The 12,157-nt window shown below is 33.7% G+C and overlaps 1 protein-coding gene across 1 annotated transcript; it reads left to right on the top strand.

Annotated features, from left to right (window-relative positions):
* The first annotated feature begins 1,092 nt into the window (after nt 1-1,092).
* On the top strand, nt 1,093-11,872 carry tfe3b (transcription factor binding to IGHM enhancer 3b). Its single transcript, XM_067388104.1, has 9 exons — nt 1,093-1,190; nt 2,127-2,362; nt 3,028-3,252; nt 6,243-6,338; nt 7,345-7,456; nt 7,560-7,616; nt 7,709-7,784; nt 8,118-8,265; nt 8,396-11,872. The coding sequence occupies exons 2-9, from the start codon at nt 2,171-2,173 to the stop codon at nt 8,843-8,845; spliced, it is 1,356 nt and encodes a 451-aa protein (XP_067244205.1). The 5' UTR covers nt 1,093-1,190; nt 2,127-2,170; the 3' UTR covers nt 8,846-11,872.
* The last annotated feature ends 285 nt before the right edge of the window (nt 11,873-12,157 follow it).

Below are 12,157 nucleotides of genomic sequence, written 5' to 3'. Positions count from 1 at the left end.
ATATATATATATATATATATATATATACACATATATATACACATATATATACACATACACACACACACACACATACACATACACATACACACACACACTATATATAGCTCTGTAAAAAAATAATAGACCACTTAACATTGATTTCTGAACTTGGAGTGGTCTCTTAATTTTTTCCAGAGCTATATAAATATATATATATATATATATATATATATATATATATATATATATATATATATATATATATATATATATATATATATTATATAAAATCTCAACACTGGAGAAAACAGTGATGTCATCGTCCAGCTCAGTTCAGTTCACATACAATGGTGTCAATGCAGGCAGATAAAAAAAAAACATTGTTGAATATCAAGTGTCAGGTGTCCCCAACTAAGAAGGCTAAAGTTGACAGCAGCAAGGAACCCAAACTCAAAAGTCCTGGTAACCGTTTTTTTCACTTTTATAAGTACTTGTCAAACCAGATTGTGAAGGAAGAGCAGCCTATAATTAAGTGAAAGCATGGTTACTTTGTAGACATGCATAAATGTTTTTATGTTAACATTTTTAGCCACAACATTTAACATGGTCATTTCATAATTTTGACTTTATTACTATTTTCCACAGTTTTAGAATAATGCTAAAGTGAGTCTGTTAACTTTTGACTGGTGCTGTAAAACAGATGTATAAAAACTTTTTTAAAACTTAGATGTACATGTGTACATGCCTGTGTTCTTGTGAAATTTATATATTTAAATATATATATATATATATAGCTTTTAATATTTTGAATAAACTTTTTTATATTTTCAATTTTTATTTTTAGTATTTTTTGTCATTTTTATAAGTTGTTTTTTGTATTTTTAGTGTTAATTTATCTTATTTCAAATTTAGTTTTAATGATTTTAGTAGGTCATCCTAAAATATATATATATATATTTTTTTTTTTCAATTTTCTAATCTTGTAAGTTAAGTTTTTATGAAATAATATATTGTATTTTATTTCAGCGTTATTTTAATTAACGACAACTATAATTGGTTTAGTTTTAGTTAACAACAGTAACAAACAATAACATGGTTGAGTGTGATGGGGAGAGATGGGTCTCAATCTGTCCAAAACAAGGAAATCCTCATGCGAGTAATGGCGATTCTTCCAGCAAACTCGCTTTACTTCTGCTAACGCCAACAAGGTAAGTCGGCTAACTTTTTCACCTCTTGATGATTTCACACGTACGTATAAACCGTGTTAATCTCAAGTAATTATGTGTGAATGGAAATTGATGAAGTTAAATACAGGCAACGTGCCAGTTTGACGTTGGATGACATGTCAACTAGCTAGCTAGTTAGCCTAGCACTAACAGCTGGATGGTGCAAAAACAACAACCCCTTTTTTATTAATTTCGCTTTAGGGATAGTCATATGCAGTTACATTTGCTTACTGGTGTAAATAACTAATACACAAGTTAATACGGTTTATGTTAACGAACGTGTTCAACTTCGGCTAATTCCGACCAATAGCAAACTATTACATAACTCACAGTAGAGCTAACTGCACAATCATTATTGAAAGTGTTTTTGTCCGTTTATAGCTACAGGAATACATTCAGATTAGTGTTTGTGCCTGATGTTTTGTTAGTATTTAGACGGACATAGCCTTAAAGACGAATGCTAAAAAATAGTATTTTGGTTAGCTGTCAACTGGTAAATTCTGTACTTCCCCAAGATAGAGCTGCACATTTCAATCATATGAGATTTTACAGATTCATATTCAATTTTAAGCAGTAGTTTGGTCACACACCAAAAATTAGAATATATTTCAATTGTCTCTGTCGTGTACATTTTATGTTAGTTAAATGGTTAGTGTAACAGCCTTTAACAATACTGTATTCATAATATTTCAATTTTATGCATATATAATTTGTTTGCCTATTGTGCTTTGGTAGAGTATTACATTTTTTTTTATTATTTAAAAAACTATTTGAGTGTGATGACTCAGACCAGTTAAAATTCCCTGTTCCTCAAGTCTCCATTGTTCAAAAAGAGAAGTGATCATCCCAGTTATTTCCTTTTATACTGCTGATCCTGTAGAATTATTACCAACTTTCTTGATGCTTTCACCATTGCAGCTTGTTAATTCTTCTCATACTTGACCTGTGGAACCAGCATAGCCATGTCATCCCGAGTGTTGCTACGGCAACAGCTGATGCGGGAGCAGGCGCAGGAGCAGGAGAGGAGAGAGGCACAGCAGCAGGCATCTGTCGCTCAGCTCCGCCCAACAGATTCCACTCCTGCCATCTCCGTCACCATGCCACCCATGGCTGCACGCCCTCCTCCAGCTCAAGTACCGGTGGAGGTTCTGAAGGTGGGTCGGATCTTCTTACGAGCCTTAGAAATCTATCATTTGAAAAACTACTTTATTTCTTTCTACTACTATTACTGCATACTCAAGTAGCATCCTAACTGCTGTCTACATGTCTAGTAACCATGACACAATTAGCTGATAGTTTAAAGCTTGACCCAAAAAAAGTAATATTTTTATATTATATATATATATATATATATATATATATATATATATATATATATATATATATATATATATATATAATGTATATATATATATATATATATATATATATGTGTATATATATAATGTATATATATATATATATATATATATATATATATATAATGTATATATATATATAATATATATATATATATATATATATATATATATATATAATGTATATATATAATGTATATATATATAATATAAAAATATTACAGACAGTTTAAAAAAAATAAGGCATTCTGCAGTGTAGAAGTGTAGACAGCTCCACTAAAAATGGTTTGATGTGTTTGATGTCACATAAATAAAATGTTGACTCAACATAAGTGTGTTCCCTTTTTTTATTTAAATGTGTCAATTTTTTACTAAGTCATGGACAGCAACGCAACGTAGAGCATGAAATGTCACTCACGTCTTTACATGACCGCTGATCCAGTGTTTTTACTTTGCTGTAGGTGCAAACTCATCTTGAAAACCCAACTAAATACCACATCCAGCAGGCTCAGAGGCAGCAAGTGAAGCAGTACCTGTCCACCACGTTAGGCAATAAAGTTGCCACACAAACTCTTGGTGTATCCCCCGTTCCGCAGTCAAGCTCTGCTCCAGAGAGGGTCCCTTCTGCAAGCAGTGCTCCCAATAGCCCAATGGCACATCTTAACCTGGGCTCCAACAAAGAAGAGGTAAAGCACATCTAAACATATACAAATATACTTATTTATATCTAAATATACAATGACATATGCAATGTTAATATACTGATCATCTCATTCAAATGTAGAAGATGCTAAGCCTGTTTTACTGTCTTAAAATGCACAATTAAATGTTGCGTAGTTTAATTTTATTATGCATTTTCCACATTTTTACCGCTGTCTGCAAACCTACAAACCTGCCCACCTGCCGAGGTTTTATGGTTACTGATTTATACTAAAGAAGGCTTTTGATCAAAATTTTATTTTCATTCCCCTGTTTTTGCTTAAGAACTTTTTAATAAACACTCCTTTTCTATTGATTTTATGCTGAAAATATGAATTGTGTTTTCAACGGCATATAAAACGGAGGTAATGCTTTACAGCAAGGTCATATTATTTAAAGGGTTCACCCCAAAATGAAAATTCTGTCATTTATTAGTCACCCACATGTCATTCCAAACTCGTCAGACTTTCATTCATCTTCGGAACATAAATTAAGATATTTTTGATGAAATCTGAGAGATGTCTGTCCCTCTATAGACAGCTACGCAACAACCACTTTGACACTTTAAAAAGTTCATAAAGAGATCGGTAATCTTGATGAATAGATTTAATTTAGGCTTTAAGCCTGTAAGCATTGTTCAGCAAACATAAGCAGAAGCTCAACTGAACCTTCAAGCAGAACTAAGTAACTTTTTTTACCTTCATAAATAGTTTTCTAAGTCCTTACAATGGTTAATTGACTTAGAGTGGTGTGTTTGAGGTGAGCACTAACCCCCTCTGGCATGTCTACGCCAGAAAACAGCACTTACAAGTTGAGCTGCACCGACCCGAAACAATCTCGCCTTATGTTCACGTTCACGCGAGAGTGACAAATGCTTTACGGTAATTCAAAAACAATGTATATATTATGACTTTATAAGACAATTTCAAAAATTACCCACCTCCATCGAGATTTCTTGTACTGTCTGTATTTTCAAAACTACTGCGCTGGTGAGCGTTGTAGTCGTTGAAGTCCAGAGCTGCGCTTGGAGTATTTACGACAGTGTGAATCACTGAAGGAAACTGTAGGAGGAGCTTCGCAAATCTTTGAGTTCCGCTTTAATAACGCACAAGAACAAACCTCTTCCAAACGTGCTGCGTAACCAATGAGGTTCATTCTCGTGTGTTGCGCAGCACATTTGAGTTTCCAAAAGAGGTTTGTTCTTGTACGTTATTCAGGTTTGGTTGAGCTTCTGCTTATGTTCGTTGATCAATGCTTACATCTGAGTAAAAGCCTAAATTAAATCTATTCATCATAAAAAGCGATCAAGTCTCTTTAGAAAATTTAGTTTTCTGATCTCTTTATGAACTTTTTGAAGTGTCAAAGTGGTCGTTGCAAAGGCAATGGAGGGGCAGAAATTTCTCAGATTTCATCAAAAAGATCTTCATTTGTGTTCCGAAGATAAATGAAAGGCTTATGGGTTGAAACAACATGAGGGTGAGTAATTAATGACACTTTGGGGTGAACTAACCTTTTGATATTTGTTAAAAATACTGTTCATTGTTAATTCATTTCAGCTCCATTAAATAGTATTAACAGATACAAGTTTTGGTTAATAATATTATAGTAAATGATGAAACTGACATTAACTAAGATTAATAAATGTTTCAGAAGTATTTTACATTGTCAGTTAATGTAGTTAATTAAAGGGTTAGTTCACCCAAAAATGAGAATTCTGTCATTTATTACTCACCCTCATGCCGTTCCACACCCGTAAGACCTTTGTTTGTCCTCGGAAGACAAATTAAGATATTTTAGTTGAAATCCGATGGCTCCGTTAGGCCTCCATAGGGAGCAATGACATTTCCTCTCTCAAGATCCATAAAGGTACTAAAAACATATTTAGATCGGTTCATGCGAGTACAGTGGTTAAATATTAATATTATAAAGCAACGAGAATGGTGCACCAAAAAAAACAAAATAACGACTTATATAGTGATGGCCGTTTTCAAAACACTGCTTCAGGAAGCATCGGAGCATAAATGAATCAGTGTATCGAATCATGATTCGGATCGAGTGTCAAACCGTCAAACTGCTGAAATCACGTGACTTTGGCGCTTCGAACAGCAGATTTGACACTCTGATTCATTTGTGCTCCGAATCTTCCTGAAGCATTGTTTTGAAATCGGCCATCACTAAATAAGTCGTTATTTTGTTTTTTTTGGTGCATCAAAAATATTCTCGTCGCTTTATAATATTAATATTGAACCACTGTACTCACATGAACCGATCTAAATATGTTTTTAGTACATTAATGGATCTTGAGAGAGGAAGTGTCTTTGCTCCTTATGAAGGCCTCACTGAGCCATCAGATCTCGACTAAAATATCTTAATTTGTGTTCCGAAGATTAACGAAGGTCTTACTGGTGTGGAACGGCATGAGGGTGAATAATAAATGACAGAATTTTCATTTTTGGGTGAACTAACCCTTTAAATTTAACAAATGGGACCTTGTTCCAAAACAGTAATTATGCACAATTACATTTTACTAGCCCTAAAGCAAACCCTAATCTTAACTCTATAGTATGTACATGTTGTAAATACATATTACTCAGTACTTGCATATAAGATAATTACACTGTAACAAGGACGCATTCAAATACATTGTAAATACATTTTTACTGTGCCACTGTCTTGACATGTGCCAGTAAGTGAACATGCTTATCTTTCTCTGTTCAGCTTGCCCTCTCACTAGTTTTGTCACATTGTACTGCAAAATACCACACCAGCAGCTTAATTATATCTGCACCCCTCTTTCACACCATACAGCACTTCTGCTTTAGATCACCCATAAAACACACTCTTGACAATTCTTGTTAAGAATACAGTTTATTGGTTCCCTAAATACATACTTGTTTATGACCCACTTTGTTGTGTAAAGCGATTAGATATACAGTACTTTTTATACTCATTCTAAGCCTTGATTGCATCCCCTCAGATGGATGATGTAATCGACGACATCATCAGCCTTGAGTCCAGCTTCAATGATGACATCATGTCACTGATAGATTCTGGCCTACAACTCCCGAACACGGTAAGCTGAGTGATGATCTTCATTATTGATGAACACATCCATAACATTACGGCAATGTTCTGAATAAAAGCCTCTTTGAACCCCAGCTATATTTGTGGTAAACCACCACAAGCCATTCTGAAAGCTTACGGAGAGATCATTTCCTGAATGTAAATGTCTCCACCCCTCTTAAGAGTGAGTGCTAACCACTGCACTTATGGGGGAGGCGATAAATGGGGATGCACCTCAGCAATCGACATAAACATTCACTTCTGACACTTTACTAACACCTGCCAGGCAGGAATTGTCAGGGAGGGCACAAAAAGGACTGTGAACGGATTGTACAGACCATGGCACAGGATAGAGAGAACTCTGGAAACAACTGGCAAAGGATTTACCTTTATTTATTTATTTTTTTTATTTTTTCTGGAGGAAAGAGTAAAAAGTGAATAGACGTAAAATGAGGATTTTAGTTTTATTGCAGGAGCATGAAAGAAAAAGAAAGGTAACATCTTATTCTTGAATTTGTTAGCCTTTATTCTTAAAGAAATCCATTTTGAAATGAAAAATATATTTTTATTATAATTTCTTATATATATTTCATTATAATATAAGGGAAATTTATATCAGAATTAAATTGCGAAATACATTATACAAATTTATTGTAATTAATAATTAATGTTGATAATAATTCATTTGTGTGCAAGTTGTTTTTTGCATCTGTTTGTGAATAATATGAACAGTTCTGTAATTTAATTTGGATGTAATAACATAGTCACAGTAAATTCTAGCACTACATTTACTATGAATGATAAAATGGCAATATTTTCCCTCAGTTAATTATTGCACGTCAGTTTTTTTGTAGAGTTTATTTATATTCATGTTCTTAAACAATAATATACTTGATGGTAAAGCAAAATTTGATTTTAATGTGTTTTAGGCTGATGTAAACACAATATTACTACAATACATTTCCTACTACAGTTCAATGTTTTGGTTCAGTGTCTCTTCTCTGTTGTGTTCTTAGCTACCAGGCAACCTTCTGGATGTCTACAGCAGTCCTGGGATGACGACCCCCACCATCACCGTCAGCAATTCCTGTCCAGCAGATCTGCCCAACATCAAAAGGGAATATTCTGGTAATGTTTTACTCAGATTTTCCTATGTATTCCATTGGTTTCAACTGTTTGTTGTATGTATCTACACTATTGTTTGGTAGTCATAATAGCTGTTTATTTTCAGACACAGATGCTAGAGCCCTCATGAAGGAGAGGCAGAAGAAAGATAATCACAATCTCAGTGAGTTCGAAAGACACATGCTTCAGTAGTATAATGTTTGTTTACTGTGTCATTAAATGACTCAGCCCCAATCTGTGTTTTGCTTTGTGTAGTTGAAAGGCGGAGAAGATTCAACATAAATGACAGAATAAAGGAATTAGGGGCTCTGATACCCAAATCCAGTGATCCGTAAGTTTCTTTCCTTGGAACTTTAAGCTTTGCAGCACTTATTTTTTAAAGAAAGCACACAAAAAACATGTAATACTAATAATTTGAAATGTTTCGGACACTTTTGTCATTATATTAAAAACCTTTTGATCTAAAGGCTTAGGCTTGAAATTAGTTTTGAAAACAATTATAAATACCAAAACTCAAGTTTTAAATCCTGTGATCAGACCCTTCTTGATTTAGTTCTCTTTTAAATTGTCAGTAAGTGAACCACTGCTATGTACATGCATAGAAGTTTTATTTTAGACTAGCATACATGCATAATATTTGCCTCCTGTCTGGTTGAAATGGCAGGGAGATGCGTTGGAACAAGGGAACCATTTTGAAGGCTTCTGTTGATTATATAAGAAAACTTCAGAAAGAGCAACAGAGGGCCAAAGAGATTGAGATGAGGCAGAAGAAACTGGAACAATCCAATCAGGCCCTGCTGCTCCGCATACAGGTATATGAAACGTTAGCTTTCCTGTCTGTAAAATTCCCATTTAACACTTAACTTGCTCCAGTTATTTATTGATCTGTTAAAACCTGTGAAAAGATGGACTCCAACACCCCCTGCTGTTTGTTGCACACAGGAATTAGAGATGCAAGCTCGTCACCATGGCCTCAACTCCGCTGTGTCTCCAGGCCTGGGCACAGACGCTTCCTTCCTTCAGCAACAGATACTACAGGCAAACCAGTCCATGCAGTCCGGCCCTGGGGAATGCCAACCTCAGAGTCACCTTAACATGGGTGCTGCCATGGCACAGACTTCCCCCTCTCCCTTCCTCACAATACCTCCCTCCGGCTCCCCTGCTGCTGCGGCAGTAAGCGGCCCTCTCGATCTGGATACGTTTAGCTTTGCGGAGCTGGACGAACATACGGCCTCTGATCTTTACTCTGAAGTGGGTCTCAGTGACATTCTTATGGATGACGGCTGCACGATGCCCACCGTCAGGTCTTCAGATGTGCTCTTTTCCCCGATGTCCCCCGGAGCCTCCAAGACCAGCAACGAGAGTAGTGTGAACATGGAGGATGACTTGTGACCGAACTGACCACTATATGTATGTTTCTGTGCTTTTCCTAATGTGGGATGCCATGGAATGTATTTAAAGGGACAGTTCACTCAAAAATTCTGTCATTTAGTCCTGTGTGACTGTTTTTTTTTTTCTCTAGAACATGAAAAAAGATATTTTGAGAAATGTCTCAGTTAGAGTTGCACAATAATTATGAAGTACACGTAAAAAGATTCAAACACCCAAACGATCTTATTCCTAAATGACATCAATTCGACTACGTCTATTAAACCTTTGAAAAGTACGATCACAGTGGAACATTCAGATCTGCGTTGTTGCTGCCACTGAGCCACTTGTCATGTATAGATATGTCATGTATAGATATGAATATAGTATAGTTTTTTTTAATCCACACAGTATCATTCAAATGATCACATTTAAGTTTATAGTATGGATATAAACACTGATGTCCACAGAAGTGATCGAACTATTGGATCAAACCAAATAAATATTGGATCAATTACATCAATACACCAGTAGGTGGCAACAAGTAACTGTTAAAAAATATTAGTAATTGAATCATTCATTCAAAAGACTCTTTCAAAAACACTGATTCATCCAGTAATGAAACAATTGAAGTCTTTTTGAGCAAGTCATTGAATCATTCATTCAACCCCTCTTTTTTTTAAAAAAAAAATTAACCATTTTTTTTATTTTTCAGAACCTCTAGTAAATTCCATGTTATTTTGTTTAGTTGTCTGTTTTTATTTTAAACAAAAATCAATTTATCCAGAATCATGCAGCTCTAGTCTGTGTTGATATCAGGGGTCAATTTGTTAACTTCCTTCAAAATGTCTTCTTTTGTGTTCTGCAGAAATTGATGTATTTATCATTTTTGGTGGACTATCCCTTTAAAAAAAAAAGCTCTCTGGTGGTGGTCTTTGATTCAAGGCAGTTAGTTAAAAAAATTAACTGTAGTATTACAGTATTCACAGGCAGTCAGTGATTGCAACACTCCCAAATGTTTATCCCAAATCTGAAACGCACCCAAAATGTTTAGCCTTTTTGTAGCTAAAATGTAGGACGTTTTAGCCTTTCTAAGCCTTCCTTTAGCCTTCCGTAGGGTAAATCATGTGACATTTATTAAAGTGTTAGATGTGTTATTAGACTCTGCATTCAGAGCATGCAAGTGCACATATATATATGTTTTTGGAGTGTGGAGTGAGTAGTCACTTTATAGTCACTTACCGTACCAAAGGGATGTTTCAGAGTTGTTTAATTGCAAGAATTCATTATTTATATTATGATGAAAATGTTCAAGCAATATTTACTGCGTATATCAGAAAAGTCTATTTTTTAACACTTTGCTGGCTTTACTTTCAGCAGCCAAGTACTTGCATATTTACTACTAACTGGTTTGAAATTTCTACATTTTATTTGTTTGTTTACAACACTTCCTTTTAAGCTTAGTTAATCTGACATTTTTCATTGTTACATTGCTAAACAAATGTGTGACGGTGCTGGTGCTCGTGATTTTTTTTTTTTTTTTTTTTTGTAACACTTAAGAATAAGGTAAAACTCATTTGGTAACACTTTACAATAAGGTTCCATTTGATAACGTAAGTTAATTCATGAGTTAAAATGAACTATGAAAACTGCTTCTAAAGCTACTTCATTTATAATCTTAGTTAATGTTAATTACAACATTTACCAATACATTATTAAAGTCAAAATTTGTATCTGTTAATATATTATTTGATGGACCTGAGCTAGCATGAACTAAAAATATTTTTTATTAATTTTAACATAGATTAATAAATACAGTAATTGCATTAGTTATTGCATTAACTAATTGGACCTTATTCTAAAGTGTTACTAAGTAAAATTCATATTGTCAAAAAATTAATTGGCATTACTTAATACATCAGGTATCATGAAAAACAATATCAAACAATTTCTAGTTATAATAAAACTTCATTTCTTAATTTCTGTAAAATAATACATTTTACATTTTACGCTGTATAAATTAATAATGTTTTCTGAACAAACTTGACTTAAATGTACAGCGGTATATTTATAATTTAAAATTTAACCTAAATTAATAGATGTTGTAAAAATTGTTGTTCATTGTTCGTTCTTGATACCTAACGTGTTAACTAATGTTAATGAATTATGTGCAAAGTGTTACAGATTTTGGGATGTGTATAAGGAAACAAGCCACGTAAACATCATGCACAAACAGCTTTTCAGGTGTAAAATTTCACAAGCTACCTCTGCCTAAAGTGCTTTTTTAAGCAATAGATCTAAATCAGCATTTTATTAGATGCAGCTAAATACACACTTACCTGCGAATGTAAATGTTCTGTAGATGTGCTGGGAAACATTACATTGAGCGTACTGCCGGTCAAAGCCAAATGAACTTTCATCTCTGATCAGACTGTGCCTTTAGCTTCAAAGAACAAAAGTCATTTGTTTTGATTGTAAATATAGAGAAATGAATACAAATGAGTCTCCAATTGTTTAAAAGCAATTCAAATGAATGTATATAATATATAAAACTATATGATTTAAAGCTAAAAGCATAGACTTGTAAAATATATTTCAGAACTTGAATGTTGTGATAGATTATGCAATTTCCCTATCAGTTTTTCCTGTGCCAAAGGCACAGAATAGGTGTAAGTTTGAAATTATTAAATTACGTGAAGTCACAAAGCAATAAAAATGTTTGTCTCATGTGCTTACAGTACAGTCCTTAGAAATATGCAGTGGTGTGTGTCATATTTCTACTCAACTGAATTGCCAGTTATTCAGCTGCTGCTGTCATTGCCATCTTTCATTACATCATTACATCTGTACTCAATTAAAGGGAAGGTGTTGTTCTTTTTTATATTATAAACAGATTTTTGTTTCAGAGCACATAGGCATAATTTATAATTGAGAGAATTTATTTTAATTGAAATTTTCCTGTGTTTGGTGGCATTTAATTGGCTAAAATAAACTGATAAGGAAAAAAATCTCATATGCTTGACTTTTTTTCAAATGTTTCTCTTGTAATTTTTCCTCTAGATCATACATCAATAGCACTCAATTGTCAGTTTATTCAATAAAATCTGCATATTAATCATTTGCACATTTACCTCCAGTTTAATCTCAATGTTAAGTTAATAAGCCAGATTTGATGTGCAAGTTATCGCTTGGGTAAACAAATCTTGGTCTTTTGCATACATTGACTAACTCACAATCATTTCACACAAAAGAGCTTTAAAACATAAAAAAGAGAAGAACTGTTTTATTTATTTTTTCTAGAACAGAATATAAGATACATTTAGTATAATGCAATCT

Source organism: Chanodichthys erythropterus, chromosome 6 (assembly GCF_024489055.1).
Source record: "Chanodichthys erythropterus isolate Z2021 chromosome 6, ASM2448905v1, whole genome shotgun sequence".
In the NCBI taxonomy this organism is placed as follows: domain Eukaryota; kingdom Metazoa; phylum Chordata; class Actinopteri; order Cypriniformes; family Xenocyprididae; genus Chanodichthys; species Chanodichthys erythropterus.
Note: the sequence above shows the minus strand (reverse complement) of the source record. Positions and strands in the feature narration are given on the sequence as shown.

Bases quoted from the DNA above. Each gene is read 5' to 3' on its own strand.
- tfe3b (XM_067388104.1), top strand. From the start codon at position 2,171: ATGTCATCCCGAGTGTTGCTACGGCAACAGCTGATGCGGGAGCAGGCG. The intron at 2,363-3,027 runs GTGGGTCGGATC...ACTTTGCTGTAG, and splicing joins TACCGGTGGAGGTTCTGAAG to GTGCAAACTCATCTTGAAAA. The intron at 7,457-7,559 runs GTAATGTTTTAC...GTTTATTTTCAG, and splicing joins CATCAAAAGGGAATATTCTG to ACACAGATGCTAGAGCCCTC.